Here is an 18,674-nt window from a genome sequence, read left to right as displayed (position 1 = left end):
TCTGGAACGTTCCCATGTTGAAAGGCCATTGATGGGAACTTGTGTGTTTGTGTCTATGGGTAATGACAGAATGTACTGAGTATTTTTAATTAAAAGGCATATTTTGTAATTGGTCATCATCTTCATCAACATTAATCAGCTAGCTGACATCGACAAAGCTGACTGAATTTCTAAAAAAGGATTTTCAAGCACATATTCATAAGCATTCATATTCTCTACAAATGCTGGTCGGCGAGCTAACATGAGCTAACCTGACATGATTACTGAGAGGATTTCCACACCATTTTCATAAATGTTCATTGTTCATCCATCCATCCATCTTCTACACCACTTATCCACCCATTGGTTCAATTAGGAACCAATCCCAGCTAACTAAAAGGGCTAACACAAAGACAAACATTCACACTCACACCTAAAGGCCTCTGCATGTTCTTGCGACAAGGCTTTCGCAGATAGCTTTTCGCAGACAGTTGTAATTTATCGTTGAGTGGGGAGTAATAGGCGTGCGTGATGTTATTCACCGCCACAACGCAAGGGGGCGCGAAGTCGCAAAATCGCTAGAAGTAGTTGGTAGGTGTGGTTAGTGGAGTGTTTATCCTCCGGTTACTTATAATGACTAGAACTGGAGTCATATAGATGTACGTACTTCCTCACTTCCTCGATCAACAGCTCTTCGTGCTGCTCCATCTTCGCTCGTGTTTTTAAAAATGGCGGTCGTGAAAACAAACCAAACTGGGAAAGTAGGGAAGCGGAAGTGCATGTACAGCGGATGTAGAGTGGACCAATCAAGGCCAATTTATGCTGACAACCCAGTCCTCGCAGACGGCGTCGCAGATAGCGTCTGCGTAGCCCCCCCACCTCCGCAGACGCTCTGCACGCACCTCCCAAAAATTGTGACCACTGCAGAAGCCTCGCAGACAGCGTCGCAGACAAGAGGGCTCTGATTGGTCCACTCTACATCCGCTGTACACGCACTTCCGCTTCCCTACTTTCCCGGTTTGGTTTGTTTTCACGACTGCCATTTTTAAAAACACGAGCGAAGATGGAGCAGCACGAAGAGCGGTTGATCGAGGAAGTGAGGAAGTACGTACATCTATACGACTCCAGTTCTAGTCATTATAAGTAACCGGAGGATAAACACTCCACTAACCACACCCACCAACTACTCCTAGCGATTTCGCGACTTCGCACCCGCTTGCGTTGTGGCGGTGAATAACATCGTGCACGCCTATTACTCCCCACTCAACGATAAATTACAACTGTCTGCGAAAAGCTATCTGCGAAAGCCTTGTCGCAAGAGCATGCAGAGGCCTTCAGAGCCCTCTTGTCTGCGACGCTGTCTGCGAGGCTTCTGCGGTGGTCACAATTTTTGGGAGGTGCACGCAGAGCGTCTGCGAAGGTGGGGGGGCTACACAGACGCTATCTGAGACGCCGTCTGCGAGGACTGGGTTGTCAGCATAAATTGGCCTTAAGGGCAATCTAGAGTAGCTACCGTAGTTGACCTAATCTGCACGTCCTAATCTGTCACGTTTTGGAGGAAACCAAAACACCCAGAAGGAACCCAAGCAAGTACGGGGAGAACATGCCAACTCCACAGATACCCCTTTTTGACCAACAGGGAATGGGTTCTGTTCTGATTCGTGCATCAAATTTTGAACTGTTCAGAGCATTTCAAGAAAAAAACAAACTGATTCCGAAAATGAAAAGTTGGTTCCAAGCTGGATGCAGAATATAGCTGGTTTTTCCAGCACAAGTCATGACAACATCAGTGGACTGAAAACATCTGCGATAACAGAACAAAAGGTGGCACGGTCGCGTAGTGGTTAGCGCTGTCACCTCACAGCAAGAAGGTCCAGGTTCAAGCCCCGTGGCCGGCGAGGGCCTTTCTGTGCGGAGTTTGCATGTTCTCCCCGTGTCCACGTGGGTTTCCTCCGGGTGCTCCGGTTTCCCCCACAGTCCAAAGACATGCAGGTTAGGTTAACTGGTGACTCTAAATTGACTGTGAGTGTGAATGGTTGTCTGTGTCTATGTGTCAGCCCTGTGATGACCTGGTGACTTGTCCAGGGTGTACCCCGCCTTTCGCCCGTAGTCAGCTGGGATAGACTCCAGCTTGCCTGTGACCCTGTAGGACAGGATAAAGCGGCTAGAGATGATGAGATGAGAACAGAACAAAGGCTCACAGGTAATCAATGCACTCTGCCAGCTTGCTACTACGGTTTACTATTGTTGTGAATTGGGCAATGCTCTCTGTTTGTGACGCAGCCTTGATTACAATGGTTATGCTCAAAATTGGTGAAAACGTGGGCTGGTTTGTGAGCTGGAACCAAGGTTCAAAGAATCCTGAACGGAACCAGTTCAAGAACCCGTTCCCTGTTGGTTGAAAAGAGGTCTTGGTCAGCCAGCAGGTTCAAAACTGGAACCTTCTTGCTGTGAAGCGACAGTCCCAACCACTGCACCACTGTGTCACCTTCATCGTTCATAAAAATTAATAATTTTTTGCTGCTTTTTAATCAACTAGTTAAAATGATAAGCTAAGCTGACATGATTTCTGAGAGGAATTTTGAAGAGGAAGTTGTAAACATTAAAGATCTCTACTAATGATAATGTTAGCTAATATGCTCATATGAGCTAAGCTGAATGAACTTCTGTGAGGAATTTTAAATCCCATATTTAAAAATATTAATTTTCTCGATTAATACTAATCAATTCGGTACCATGAAGAAACCTGACAGAAATTCTAAGGGGATTTTCAGGTCCGATTTATAAATGTTAGTTTTGACTGCCAGTGCTAGCCATCTCACTAGCATGAACTGAACTGACAGGATTTCTGAGAGGATTTTCAGAATCATATTATCATATACATAATTTTTTAATAACCTCTACTAATGCTATTGTCAGCTAGCTAACATGAGCCAAATTGACAGGAGTGCTGAGAGGAATGTTTTCAGTCATATTCATAATCTTCAGTAATGCTAGTCAGCTAGCTAGCATGAATCAACCTGACAGGATTTCTGAGAGGATTTTCAAGTCATATTCATAAATGTTATTCATCTCTTCTAATGCTGGTAAGCTAGCTAACATGAACTAAGTTGAAAGGAATTTTTCAATCCTTTTCATTTTACTCAGTAATAATAATTATTTTTTTCGCGTTCCGGTTTCCATCAAATCCTGCGTTCTGATTGGCTGGCGAGCGGGTCCGTATCCTATGATACGGATCCCAGTTACGGACCCCAGATATGGACCTCTGGCGACTCGCTCGTTCACAACAACAAACATAGTAGCAATTTTTGTCAACATTTATCTTTTTTAAAAAATATCTCATCTCATTGTCTCTAGCTGCTTTATCCTTCTATAGGGTCGCAGGCAAGCTGGAGCCTATCCCAGCTGACTACGGGCGAAAGGCAGGGTACACCCTGGACAAGTCGCCAGGTCACCACAGGGCTGACACATAGACAACCATTCACACTCACACCTACGGTCAATTTAGAGTCACCAGTTAACCTAACCTGCATGTCTTTGGACTGTGGGGGAAACCGGAGCACCCAGAGGAAACCCACGCGGACAACATGCAAACTCCACACAGAAAGGCCCTCGCCGGCCACGGGGCTCGAACCCGGACCTTCTTGCTGTGAGGTGACAGCGCTAACCACTACACCACCGTGCCGCCCTTTTAAAATATATATATATATTTATTTATAAGATTTTTATCAAAAATCTTATAAATTTTTGCCAGCATTTCTCAGGAGAATAGAATTAATTTTACATCATGGATAGTGATAATGACAGTCTTCACAGCGAAAGCAAGTTTTACTACCCTGAGGAAGAAGAAATAAATAAAAGAAATAAATAAAAGAAAACATTGCAGGAGAAAGCTAAAAACCTGTAACTGCTGCCAACACCGAGCAAAAACATGGCTGAATCCTGAATGGCTCAATTTTGTATAAATAGGGGACTACATAGGTGGCAAAATGTAGTTTTTTTTCCTGCCATGGAAGCACACTTGTATACCAAGGAGGAAGCAATTTGCATTACAACCGTGAATGAGGATTCAAAATGGCGGCTTGGCTCGGTTTTCCCTTTCGGGCGCTCTCGTTTTCTGTTAGAATTTGGTAAAGAAAAAAAATTATTTAAAAAACCTTTAACTGTTGCTAACGCCGGGCAAAAACATGGCTGAATCCTGAATGACTCAATTTTGTATAAATAGGGCACTACATAGGTGGCAAAATGTAGTTTTTTTTTTCCTGCCATGGAAGTGCACTTGTATACCGAGGAGGAAGCCATTTGTATTACAGCTGTGAATGAGGATTCAAAATGGCGTCTCTGCTCGGTTTTCCCTTTCGGGCGCTCTCGTTTTCTGTTAGAATTTGGTAAAGAAAAAAATACATATATTATTTACCAGCTTAAGGTCGGTCCATATGGTGAAATACCGTGACCTCGGCCTTGAATACTGAACTCGGCCCAGAGGGCCTGAATATTTTTGATAACAGTTTACTAACATGAACAAAGCTGACAAGATCACTGACCGGATTCTCGAGTCATCTCATCTCATCTCATTATCTCTAGCCGCTTTATCCTGTTCTACAGGGTCGCAGGCAAGCTGGAGCCTATCCTACGGGCGAAAGGCGGGGTACACCCTAGACAAGTCGCCAGGTCATCACAGGGCTGACACATAGACACAGACAACCATTCACACTCACTTTCACACCTACGGTCAATTTAGAGTCACCAGTTAACCTAACCTGCATGTCTTTGGACTGTGGGGGAAACCGGAGCACCCGGAGGAAACCCATGCGGACACGGGGAGAACACGGGGAAGCGACAGCGCTAACCACTACACCACTGTGCCGCCCTCTATTTATCTCATTTTATTAAATATAGGAATGCATTTTTGATCGCTATTTTGTCACTGCTATAGCAAGTTATGAGTGTTTGAAATATGCTCTGTAATATATCAGTCCATATGTCAAAGCGATGACCGTAAACCAGATTCGTTGAGACCTGTGCAAGACATCATAGGACGGAAGTAAAACGTACAGCGGAAATCAAAGTGACCAACCCTGTGTCCGAAATCACTCACTCATTCACTACTCCCTACTCACTATACAGAGAATTACTGTATAGAGAACTATATAGTGAGCTCATTGGTAAAATGAAAAAAAAAAAACGGTTTCGGACACTACTCTGCCGCACTGTTATTTACATCATTACTGTCGCACGATTAAAACGTGCCAGATCAGGCGACTGGTGGGTTTTCAAAAATAATAAACACATGCACGTATTTTTGTGATAAATCCACATTATGCTTAGCATATTTCCCACGTTAATCAATACAAAGTACCTGCAGCTTTCAGTTTTTTTTCAATCAAGGCTGAATACTTTCATATTTGCTGCTGCCTTTTATTAAATCAAATTTGAGACTTTTAATTTGATTTCTTTCAGTGCGACCACAATGCATGATGGGATATATCGCTTTGGTTAGTGACCATCGTTCTATACTGCTTTTTGTGGTGCACTGTGGGATATTTTGAATGCACTATATAGGGTGTAAATAATCCTCACTAAGGTTTCGGACAGCACTACAAAATGGCGTCCCCACTATATAGTGCCCTATATAGTGAGTCGGGAGTGATTTCGGACACAGGGAAAGTGACCAACATCTGCCAACATTGTCAAAAGATGCACGCCCTCTTTCAAATGCTGATGTAATCAAGCCGGACGTTTGTTTTGTTTTGATCGCAATCAGGAAAGTTTGAAAAAAGTAGGCAGTAATCGTCATTTAAACTCGTTTTTGTGCAATATTTTGTTTGGAAAACAGTTTTCAAAATGGCGGCACTGACCCCTGGCTGACACTTCACATTTCGAAGTCTCGCACAAGTCTCGTGAAGATCGCGCGAATAAGTGACGCCTGCCGTGGACCATCTCATCTCTCATCTCATTATCTCTAGCCGCTTTATCCTGTTCTACAGGGTCGCAGGCAAGCTGGAGCCTATCCCAGCTGACTACGGGCGAAAGGCGGGGTACACCCTGGACAAGTCGCCAGGTCATCACAGGGCTGACACATAGACACAGACAACCATTCACACTCACATTCACACCTACGGTCAATTTAGAGTCACCAGTTAACCTAACCTGCATGTCTTTGGACTGTGGGGGAAACCGGAGCACCCGGAGGAAACCCACGCGGACACGGGGAGAACATGCAAACTCCGCACAGAAAGGCCCTCGCCGGCCACGGGGCTCGAACCCAGGACCTTCTTGCTGTGAGGCGACAGCGCTAACCACTACACCACCGTGCCGCCCCTGCCGTGGACCAAATGAATTAAATTCAACATGGCTAAAAACCGAATAGGCCGATAAGTATAATATTTAATTACAATTAGTTGCCAATACGAGTCACGATATAAGGTTACTAAAACAGAAAACGTAATTGAATAACATGTTAATTAAGAAAGAAAGCAAGTTTAAAAATGACTTCAGTTCTCCTTTAATGATGGTCACCTCGCTAAAGTGCTAAACTGACCAGAGTTTTTAGGGGATTTTCAAGCCATATTTGTAAATATTCATAATCTTCCTTGCTAACATTAGTCAACTAGCTACCATGAAGCCGACAGGATTTTTGAAAAGAATTTTTAAAAGCTATATTCAGAAACATCACAAGTTCCTCATCATGCTATTTAGCTAGCTAAGATTAGCTGACAACAGTATTTCTTTCAAAAGTATTCATCTCTAACAACGCTAGTCAACTAGGTAGCATGAGTTAACTGGCTAGTCTCAGTTAAGGATTACTGAGAGAATTTTGTCAGATATTTGCTAGTTAACACAAACTAACCTGACTGATAGGTTATTATAAATGTCTACTGGCATATTTACAAATGTAGGGCGGCACGGTGGTGTAGTGGTTAGCGCTGTCGCCTCACAGCAAGAAGGTCTGGGTTCGAGCCCCGTGGCCGGCGAGGGCCTTTCTGTGCGGAGTTTGCATGTTCTCCCCGTGTCCGCGTGGGTTTCCTCCGGGTGCTCCGGTTTCCCCCACAGTCCAAAGACATGCAGGTTAGGTTAACTGGTGACTCTAAATTGACCGTGAGTGTGAATGGTTGTCTATGTGTCAGCCCTGTGATGACCTGGCGACTTGTCCAGGGTGTACCCCGCCTTTTGCCCGCAGTCAGCTGGGATAGGCTCCAGCTTGCCTGCGACCCTGTAGAACAGGATAAAGCGGCTAGAGATAATGAGATGAGATGAGATTTACAAATGTGAATAATATCAATGCTAGCGCTAGTCAGCTATTTAATGTAATGTTAATATGATCTCTGTGTTCCAGATTTTTTAACTAGAGCAGCGGCTACAATTATGGACAGTCCATAATTATCGACACCTTTTCAGATTTACCAATAAAAAACAATTTTACAAAGGTGAGTTTCAGTTGGTTAATTAATCAACCGGAAGACCCGCCTCGCCCTTTGATCTTGTCGTCTGATGACGCAGCTCGTTACCTGAGATGGAATTTTTTCAGCACGATCAGCAATTTTTCGGAAAACCCGGACGTCATCATCGCAGGTAAACATGGTGGAAAGATCATGGACATGTTTTTATTTACCAAAGTCGCTGATATTTCATGATTTCCTTGTTGAAACCTACTTTGTTTCTTACTCTTTCATTTGACAGTCGCCATTTTGTATCTAAACGTGTGTTTGAGAAGTCACGTGAGGTGTAGATAATAGTGATCACTTTCACCGGTGTCCACCATTATCGACACCCTGTGGAATTAAGGGACATTTACAACTGTTATGGATCGAGCTTTGTGTAACATTGTTGAAGTAGATGAAGTACTTTCAGAAAATAAAAGTGCTGTGATTTATAATAATTTTTTTTTCTGATTCATAACAGAATGGAATGTTTGTAGAGTATTTGGAATCCTATTGCAATAAATAGAATTAGACCAGAATTAAATTCCTGGCATATAAAAATTACATGCTGGAAATACTCAGATTTTTCTATTCCATTCTGATTTTTTTTTTTTTCAGTTTGTTGTAAATCTCTACCACATATTACAATATCAGTAGACATTTTATATTTTGGTTCGAGGAATGACATGCGACCTTTGACCTGGGTTTTCATGTGGTTACAATGTCAATTGCTCATTGACATTTATTGGTAAACTACAAAACTAGAAATTAATACAAACAACATCGAATGAGTAACAAAATTTGATCTATGAAATACTTCGAAAGTGGGTAGAAAGTGGAACAAAAAGATTTTCTGACGCAGGTTAAACATTATCAGTTCATTTATTTACAAACATTAGAATCACTTCCTCATTTATGTAAGCACCGACATCAATATATTTCTATAAAAGATATTTTGTACAAAATATAAGTCTATGTAAAACAAATTTTAAATAAAAATTTTGTTAACTTAATACCACATACCGATTATTTTTTAAAAATAAATAATAATCTAGATGTCGATAATTGTGGAATGGTGTTGATAATTGAACAAAGGTGTCAGTACTTGTGGAATGGTGTCACGTGATCTGATACGCTAAGTAATCAGGAATCAACTCTTTTTTTTTTCCCCCAGTGGAAGTTTGAGTAATTATCCATGCACAATTTACGTATTGAAAGTCTTTAGTACTTTTGCAATGGTCAAAAGATCGTTAAGGTGTCGATAATTGTAGCCGCCGCTCTATTTTATTGTGATAGCATGAAGCTACTTTGATCTGTACTCAAAGTGTTTGGAATATAAAACTTGATTTATGTTTAATCCACTGCCTAAATATATTTTTCACTGAAAAATTATATTGGTCTCTGGTGGAAAGCTTGGTCCAGGTGGATACAGAGTACTTTGAATACGTACTGAACTGTTGACCTTTTGCAGATTTTGTAGTATTACAATCTGGAAATGAAAATGCCGAGGGATTATGTATCATGAGTCTAATAGCACTGAAGTGTGTATGTGTGGATATAGCTTTAATATGCCTCTAGAAAACTGACCGGTTCCCCTATAATTCTGCAATCAGCTGCATCGAATAAGCTGTTTTTCCTTTTTACAATTCAGCAGCTACCTTATTTTATCTCTTTAGAAAAGCAGAGACATGGAGAGAAATACACACTGTCTGCATTCATGTGGTCCGTACCCTCATATACTACATCTCTGGCCAAAGGTTCAGTCAAAGGTGAAAACTTCCCATTAATCCTTGTAAATTATACACCATTCTGACAAACAGCCTCAGAATTTCTTTGCTCGCAAGAAGTAAATCAGTTCTCTGCCCTGGAGTGGGAAGACAATCCACAACGTACTGACAATCAAGATCAGGGAAGGTCATCTTAATCCAGAGCAGACCGGGACCTTTTAATACTTTTAACCTCAGGAAAACAAAATGGGCTGAGATTTAAAGTGTGTGTACCAAATCTAATCTTTACAACCTTTTACCTCAGTCAAACCTTTTGACAACTTTCCGTCCGTACAAGACGACTGATAAAAGTTAAATTAAAGTTTTCTGTATCTGTACCTTATTAAAACAAGTTTGACTCAAAGTTTTTGATAAAAGTATGAACCCAATCTAAAGTTACGCTCATGAAGTGTCTCCTATAAAGCTTTTTTCTTTCATTCTCAATTTCTTCACACTTTACTCTCAACACTTTTTTTATTCTCAACTGTCAAACCACTTCAACAACAAAAAAACAAACAAAAAAACCAATTCTCTCTTTCGCTCTCCTCTCCTCTCCTCTCACTATCCTGTTTTGGCGGATGCTGAGATTTTTCATGTGTGGACCTGATGTGCAACACACTACACACTTCCGAGTCTTGAAGAAACTGCAATAGGAAGAAGACACACATTAAACCTGATGTCAGTGGTTTCCTCTAACCAGGATCCTCCTCCTCTATATAGCATATCAAGTCAACTTTGTCAAATATGCTATACATGCACGACATACAGCACAGATGAAATTTCAGTCCTCTCTGACCCACGGTGCAAACAGGCAATGCAATAAATAAAAACAGAATAAATGAAATAAACAATATAAACAGTATAAACACTCTAGATAAGAAACAGACATAGACTAAACACTCACTGGTATATATATACCGTACAGTAGATACACACACACACACACACACACACACACATATATATATATATATATATATATATATATATATATATATATAGGAGCAAAATATTTACTTCAGAAAAATGAACATGTTCTCATTTAAATTCAATCTCCATCCATGAATCAGATAAAGTTTTTATTGGTTTTTTTTTTTTTTCATTCTCGATTCTAATTACATATCGGCAGTACTGTGGAAAAGTCTTAGGCCCCCTATTTTTTTTTTTTTTAGACAAACTTTTTCTTATAGATTTCTATTTTATGACTTCTACATTATTGAGTCAGAACAAAAGCATTTTAGAGTTCCAAACGTTCGATTTTACAGCACAAAATTAAATGTTACAGGGAAAAAAATGTTTGTATCTGAGCAACATATTACATTTACATAAGAGAACACTTTTCAGATTAAAAAAGAAACCATAATGAAGGCTGCTGGGTTTTGGAGCAAAATGAAGAAGCGAGTGTGACAAAGTGTCCAGAAGAACTGGGGCTGGTTCTGGAAGATGCTCAGTAAAACCTACAGCTCATTTCCGCATAAAACTGCACTCATTGGACCTGAGACTACTATTTTTTTTTTTTTTTAAAGCAAAGGGTCGTCTCACACCAAATATTGACTTTGTTTCATTTATTATGGTTTACTGCTTACTGTTTATAGTATTTGTTTAATGTTGAAACATTTCATTATTTTTAAGCCATTTTTGGTCGACAGCATTTCTTTACATGTGCCGAAGACTTTTGCACTGTACTGTACGTCACCTGCAATTAAGAACGAGGCAGATCGGTTGATATGCGTGCGCTGTAGTGCATACACAGGTAAAATGACTGAGCAGTTTTTCAGTAGTTAAAAGTATTTTCTTCGAAAATAGTTAATTTTGCTCGATTTTGAGTTTAGAGAGTAAAATTTAGAGTTGGAGTGGATGCAAAATTACAGAGTAATTGTGTAACAGAGTTGGTTGTGGCTCTGAACTGAGTAAAATAGGACAAGAGTTAATTTCAAGACACATTGAATCGAGTCAAATACCAAAATAAAGTCAAATACTAGATAAATGGAGATGTTGGAAAAAGCAGTTTTAGAACTGTGTTGGAACGTGTGAAAAAACAGGATCTTACCCATTGGGACTTGACCCGATGTGATTAAGAGTTCATCTGATGGGATTAAGAGATGGCAGTGGGAGGGGTTTTCACTCTTCTCATTGAATGGAATGGAAATGTTTACTCTTCTCTTTGAATACCCCTCCCACTGCCAACCCTTTATCCCAAAACAATAGGACTTTTTTTTGATGGCCAGTTAATTGTCCAACTCATGAAGCAGATTTAAGTTTTTGTGCTCGATATATTCCTAAAGCCTAGGTCACAACCGGATGTACAATTTTTTGGCCGTGTGATTTTTGGCGTTTCCCAAATCGCTGCGTTTTTTTTTTTTGTTCATGGAGAAAGACGCGATTGGCCATGAGTTTGTCTTGCAACCTGGAAAAAAACGTAAGCACCCGTAGAGTTTGTTTGACATGACAAAGAACCTCTGCGGCCGGTCTGCGGCTCAAAAATCAGCACATCATATGCGCGCTCTCCGTGCGTTTCACGCGCACCCTCCGTGCGTTTCTTGCGTTTTTTGCACGTAGACCGGCTGTAGGAGCACGTACGGCTGGTTGTGACCGAGGCTTAAGACTGAACAGAATCACCTCAAGTCACCAAAATGGTTCGACAGAACAGGTAAGGTCATATTTTTTTCACACATTCCAACAGTTGTAAAATTGCTTTTTACAACATCTTCATTTATCTGTTTTTTTTAAGTACAATCATAACATTACATACTACAGAGATATTATTGTAGCTGAACTTGTGCTGAATACAAAAAAAAAGTCATATGACTTTGAAAATGCTGCTTAGATTTGTTGAAATTGACAACAAAATCAGAGCATACCAAAATCATTAGAGTGCCAGAAAATACCTTTAGACCCCACAAGGTTAAACAGCATTGTAGGTAATGCAGGAACCTGATAATCTGTCAGTAATAATACCGAAAATCTAAGTTCGGAGCAGCATCCAAACATGGCCGCTCCGGACTACATTTCCCAAGCCCCATAGCGCCCCTCCTCTCCAGAATATTAGGAAGTGCACCTGGATCCCATCTTTCCAGTCATCGCCCCTCGATATAAGCTCACAAAACACTCACTCAGGTTGCGAAGTATTGTTCTGTGTCCTCGTGTCTGATCATACCAAGCCTTTGATTATAGTTCATGACTTTCTGTGACCCCGCTTTCTGTTGATTTTCTGACTTTGAACTCTTGCCTGACCTCTGATATACTGTTCGTACATTGACCGACCCTTGCCCGACCCTGACTATATCTTCTGTCTACCGATTTGGACTTGGCTTCCAGTTTCCGAAACACCTGCTCTCCCCTGCACCCTGACATAACCAAAGTGACAACAGAACAACATTTCTATCCAGTCAAATCTGTCCACTTCATTTTGGCAATGTTTCAGAGCCATACAAGACCAGGCGCTTAGACACAATCAAGTCCAAAAGTCTGAGAGCATTACTCCTTCTGGGTATTATGAACAAATATTAAAGGAGAACTGAAGGCAAATTTTTTATTCACAAAATTCTATTTATCTCATTTTATTAAATATAGTAATGCTTTTTTGACAGCTATTTTGTCACTGCTATAGCAAGTTATGAGTGTTTGAAATATGCTCTGTAATACATCAGTCCATATGTCAAAGCAATGGCTGTAAACGAGATTCGTTGAGACCTGTGCGAGACATCGTAGGACAGAAGTAAAACGTACAGCGGAAATCAACGTGACCAACATCTGCCAATATTTCCTGTGTCTGAAATCACTCTCATTCACTACTCCCTACTCACTATAGCCTAGGTCACAACCGGACGTACAGTACGATTTTTTGGCCGTGCGATTTTTGGTGTTTCCCAAATCGCTGCGGTTTTTTTGTTCATGGAGAAAGACGCATGTTGGCCGTAAGTTTGTCTTGCAACCTGAAAAAAACGTAAGCGCCCGTAGAGTTTGTTTGACATGACAAAGAACCTCTGCGGCCGGTCTGCGGCCAGTCTATGGCTCGAAAATCAGCATGTCACACGCGCGCCCTCCGTGCGTTTCTTGCGTTTTTTGCACGTAGACCGGCCGTAGGAGCACGTATGGCTGGTTGTGACCGAGGCTTATATAGGGAATTACTATATAGAGGACTATATAGCGAGCTCATTGGTAAAATGAAAAAACACTTTCGGACACTACTCCATCACACTGGTATTTACATCATTACTGTCGCGCAATTAAAATGTGCCAGATCAGTCAGCTGGTGGGTTTTCAAAATAATAAACACATGCACGCATTTTTGTGATAAATCCATATTATACTGAGTGTATTTCTGACATTAATTAATACAAAGTACCTGCATCTTTCAGTTCTTTTAAATCAAGGCTGAATACTTTCTTCTTTGCCGCTGCCTTTTATTAAATCAAATTTGAGACTTTTAATTTGATTTCCTTCAGCGCGACCACAATGCATGATGGGATATATTGCTTTGGTTATTGACCGTCATTGTACACTACTTTTCGTGATGCATTGTGGGATATTTTGAGCGCACTATATAGGGTGTAAATAATTCTCACTAAGGTTTCAGACACCGCTACAAAATGGTGTCCTCACTATATAGTGCCCTATATAGTGAGTAGGGAGCGATTTCGAACACGGGGCAACATCTGCCAATGTTGTCAAAAGACACGCGCGCCCTTTTTCGAATGCTGATGTAATCAAGCCGGAAGTTTGTTTTGTTTTGATAGCAATCAGGAAAGTTTGAAAAAAGTAGGCAGTAATCGTCATTTAAACTCGTTTTTGTGCAATATTTTGTTTGGAAAACAGTTTTTAAAATGGCGGCACTGACACCTGGCTGACACTTCAAGTTTCGAAGTCTCGCACAAGTCTCGTGAAGATCGCATGGATAAGCGACGCCTGCCGTGGACCAAACGAACTAAATTCAACACGGCTAAAATAGAAATAAAGCAAGTTTAAAAATTACTTCAGTTCTCCTTTAAATAAATACGTGTCATTGGTACAGCAATGATTAATTTTCTTCAGCAATTCTTCCTTAGAACTTCCTATCCTGTTTTATCTTCATCTGCGTGTAAGAGTACACTCAGTGTACGACGATGACTCAGCCTCACATACTTGGCTTTCGTGCCCTGAGCACTTGTGTTTGTGTGTGTGTTTGTTTAACCTGCACTCACCCTCTTCGCTACAGCCAGGTGCCATACAGGGTTCGAAGTCCTGCGTGTGAGGGCACGGCACACCAGCATCGAGCTGAGCCTTCAGCATCCTCTGCCTCATGCGTAGACCCTTTGCACACGTGGATGAGCTGCACGCCGACCACGGAGACCAGTTCGAGTAGATACACGTCTCTGGAGTGTTGTCTCCTGTGGAGAGAGAGAAGTGAATTATTACTTCCAGATGAAGCTAAATCTGTAGAGTGCCTGTGTAGAGATGACAGTTTGCATTTTGCATTTAACATGCACAATATAAAGTGACTTTTATTTGGGACTGGTCCAAATAAAAGCGAACAGAAGATAAGAGCTAACAGAATTTGGGGTTGGAGCCAATTTTCCGCCAACTTGATCAGTAACTAAATTACACGGGTCAGGAATGAACACTGCAAGTGAAGGTTTCCAAATGTTTTTTTTTCCCCCCCGCAAAAAAAAGTCACTTTGCCTTTAACAAGAAAGTTAAAATGAAAGAAAGTGACCTACATGAATATTTCTGATGAAAGATAATTGACAGTTCGGTATGGAAAATAAAAGTATAAAACTATTCTGGCTGGAGGCGTCTGCTTAATGAGCAATAAATGTGCCGGTGTAACTTGGATGACATACATGAGATTTGCACCCAATATACCATGTGCGATCGCGAGATGAATGCTTAATGATGAGCCAATTCTGACAGGGTGATCTCTTCCACTATCAATAAAAATGTTTTTGTGCTGTGATGACAGTCGAATCAAATCCAGGTTGTGCTGCTATGGGGTTTGTCTGATGCATTTGATTTAATTTCCTCTGAATTTGATCCTGCTGATGCGGCTTCGTGCCAGTTTCCTCACTTTCAGAATTAGGGACTTTAAGCACTGATGGTTGGAAGGGTGGATACAGGGACTTGAAATAAACATGAGACAGAAATTAAAGCGTAAGCGGGGAAAAAAGAAAATTCGAGAATTGAAATTTTGCTCCAAATTATTTGCTCCAATTCATTTTCGAGACGAGCCTCGGAGTATGAAAATGATATAAATGATAGAAATGAAGGACGCCTCTGAGAAAAGAATGTTTCAAGAATGAAAGACAAACATTAATATAGAGGATATCACATGGTGGTGTGAAAATATGAAATTTATCTTCGAGTTGTGAATGTATATATCGTGAGTGAGTGAAGCAAACAAATGAAATATTTTCAACATGAGAAGATAAACTTCATATCTTCACACCACCGTGTAATGTTATCTTTTTTATATTATATGGACACATCCACAAAAAAAAAAAGAAATATATATATATATATATATATATATATATATATATATATACACACACAAAAGAATTTTCATATTGATAATGCACGTCTAGTCAGCAGGAAAACACTGGGAGTGACATCATATCAGGAATTATTATACATACAGGACACTTTTTCCATGGAATAAAAACGTTTTCTGTTCCCTTCTAGTGGGTTTATTGATAGCATACAATATTGTTATCATATTGCCTGTCTTACATGTATTACGCCACTCTACCCAATGGAGAATGAGCGTGCAATATTGTAACAATATTACACATTGTCAAGACAACACGACGTCACACACCAGAGCTCATGCGAATATCCAATGATAAAACTTTTCTGCTGCACATCTACAGAATCATTTCTTTGTCGGCCGGGAAAGCTAGAAGACAAGGCTAATCCAGTGCTACTGCTAGGATTAGCCATGCTATAATTAAGCAGTAAATAAATAAACTAAAAACTGAAACTAAAGATGCGTTAAACACCTGAAAGGCTACCAAAATTTCATTAGATATTTTTCACGTATATTTACAAGAGAAAAACATACCAACGGACATCAAAAAACTGGAAAAGAGACACATTGGAGATATAAAACTTCCGCGCTAGCGAGCAACTGTGACAATTTGTAAACAAACATGGCCGCCAGGTTTGCTTCATTAAGAGCGGTAGATTTTGAGAGAATTTTGGCTGTCAGATCGCTCCATTGTGTGTAGCTGTCGATGTTGATTTTAAAAGCAACGAAGTAAATTACACAGGGAAATGAATATTTAAGTCTGAGTGAAAAATGCTGTAGTGAGCGTGCAGCATGGACGAAGCGTCTGGAGACAGAAATCTTAGTTTCTCGGTCGTTAGTCTGTGCTACTGATGAACGCTACACCGGCTGTAGGTGACTTCACTGCCGCGCTAACGGCGTCAACTTGCGGGTAAGCTAGTGTTGGTCTTCGAGAATGCCAATATGCTGATATGAAGAGAATGTGTATGTATAATAATAATAATAATAATAATATTGGCTGGCTTTTTTTCATGGTCTATCAGATATATTCCATTCAGCTACTCGTCTTCAACTTGTTCAATATCATGCTAGCTGAAAGGAAGATATCTGATATACCATGAAAAAAAGCCAGCCAATATTATTTAAATATGTCACTTAGATCCGTGATGTATTTCGTTTGAAAAATGCAAGTTTTTCAACACAAGAATATAAACTTCATATCTTCAAGCCAACGTGTGATTTTCTTTTTATTATATTGACACACTGGAAAAAAAAAAGCACCCAAATTTATCAAAACGATTCATCGATTTGCTCACGAGTGACATATAGAGATTTTTGTCATGGTTTTGGTTCTCCATGTCCTGGATGGAGCTCGAAGGAAAAATATGGTTGGTATATTTCCCAGTAAAACACTTGTGTCCATATACTATATTAGTAGGTTATTGAAGGATCTTAATGGTTCTGATTACAGATCAAATGTAACTGTGAAAATATTGTAGCTTTTGGACATTTTATTAATGTTTTCAGTTATTTATCTGAAAATTTTTTTTTACCTTTATATATACAGTACTGGTCAAAAGTTTGTACACCCCAACTCGACTCATTCATATGTTTTTCTGCATTTTCTACATTGTAGAACAATACTGAAGACATTAAAACTATGAAATAACACATGGAATATAGATGGAATTATGTGGTAAACAAAAAAGTGTTTAAAAAACCCCACGAAATATGTTTTGTTTTTTAGATTCTTCAAAGTAGCCAGCATTTACGTTGATAATGCTTTACACACTATTGGCATTACCTTAGCTGTTGACTGGCAGGTTGCAGTTGATCTTGATAAAGCCATATTGCTACTACTAATGAGAGGCCAGACCTGGTCGTTTGGTCGAATGTTGCCAGAAGCATGCTGCTGGTTGAACTTACCGTCTCGTGGGAGGAAAACTTGGACGGAGCGTTTGAGCGTAAGAAGGCAAGATACAAGGATCTTTGTGCCACCTGTGTTGAGAATAACTGGGTATGCTCAGTATGGCCTGTGGAAGTTGGTTGTCGTGGTTTTGTTGGACGTTCCATGACATTCCACTTTTCTTTCACACCTTGGCCTCAGTCGCTGCAAGCTTAGAATGGCAACTAAACACCTTCAGTTGACAGCAGATCAAGGATCGAGTTGGTCAAAAGCTTGGAGAAGGCATGTATCAACAACATGAATTTGCATCTTAGACATCCCCTGGTGGTGTTAACCTGCTGATGGTGCTGGGGATTTCAGTACCGCCTTAGCCACCAAAACTGTGCCATCATTCCTGATTGGTGGCTGATGAGGGGGGTGTCGAGCAGCAACTGGCTGTATGCACTGTACTTAAAGCAGATACACAGAACCATGGCCTCACTTTCGTTTATAAATTTCTTGAGACCTCAAGAACGGCACAGGAATAGTTTTAAGCGTTAACAATATATGTAATATATTAATTTTTACAATTAAAGTGATTTATATAGGTAGCGGTCTGAGTGAATGACCTTGACATCCGTAACGTCACAGCAGGAAGTCTATCGGTCTCATCGCCATTTCCGCTATACTAAAACACAGAGCTGACTGCAACTCCGATCCTCCATTTTGAGCTAATTTATCGCCATGCCACGTAGATATGTCGCTGGCCGGTGCAGCAACATGACAGAAGGTGGATTTACATTGCAATCATGGCCCAAGAATGTTCAAACTGCAAAGATTTGGACGCGTTTTGCGAGAAGTTCACGGGCACATTGGGCGCCTACGAAGTGGTCTCTCCTCTGCTCTGCACATTTTACTGAAGACTTGTACGAGACCTCTGATCTGTTGAGGATCATTGGCCATAAGCCCGTATTGAAAGAGGGTGCACGACCAACAATTAAATAAAACTACAAGAAAAGGAAAGTATTTTTTTTTTTTTAAAAAAAAGGAAAGTAAGTTCAGTTGCACCAGTTCTCCCAGAGTGTGAGTCGAGGGTTGTTGGTAAAACCTGGGACGGAACAGGACGGGACATATCGCTT

The 18,674-nt window shown here is 40.4% G+C and overlaps 1 protein-coding gene across 2 annotated transcripts in view; it reads right to left on the bottom strand.

Moving 5' to 3' along the window:
* Window positions 1-18,674, bottom strand: part of spon1b (spondin 1b) — a 298,589-nt gene that overhangs the window by 27,058 nt on the left and 252,857 nt on the right. For both annotated transcript variants that reach the window (XM_060927069.1, XM_060927070.1), the window contains exon 11: window positions 14,350-14,535. In XM_060927069.1, the coding sequence (XP_060783052.1) occupies window positions 14,350-14,535 (186 nt within the window). The remainder of the gene's footprint in view (window positions 1-14,349; window positions 14,536-18,674) is intronic.

This window comes from Neoarius graeffei, chromosome 8 (genome assembly GCF_027579695.1).
Source record: "Neoarius graeffei isolate fNeoGra1 chromosome 8, fNeoGra1.pri, whole genome shotgun sequence".
NCBI lineage: Eukaryota > Metazoa > Chordata > Actinopteri > Siluriformes > Ariidae > Neoarius > Neoarius graeffei.
This window is presented reverse-complemented; position numbering and strand designations above follow the sequence as displayed.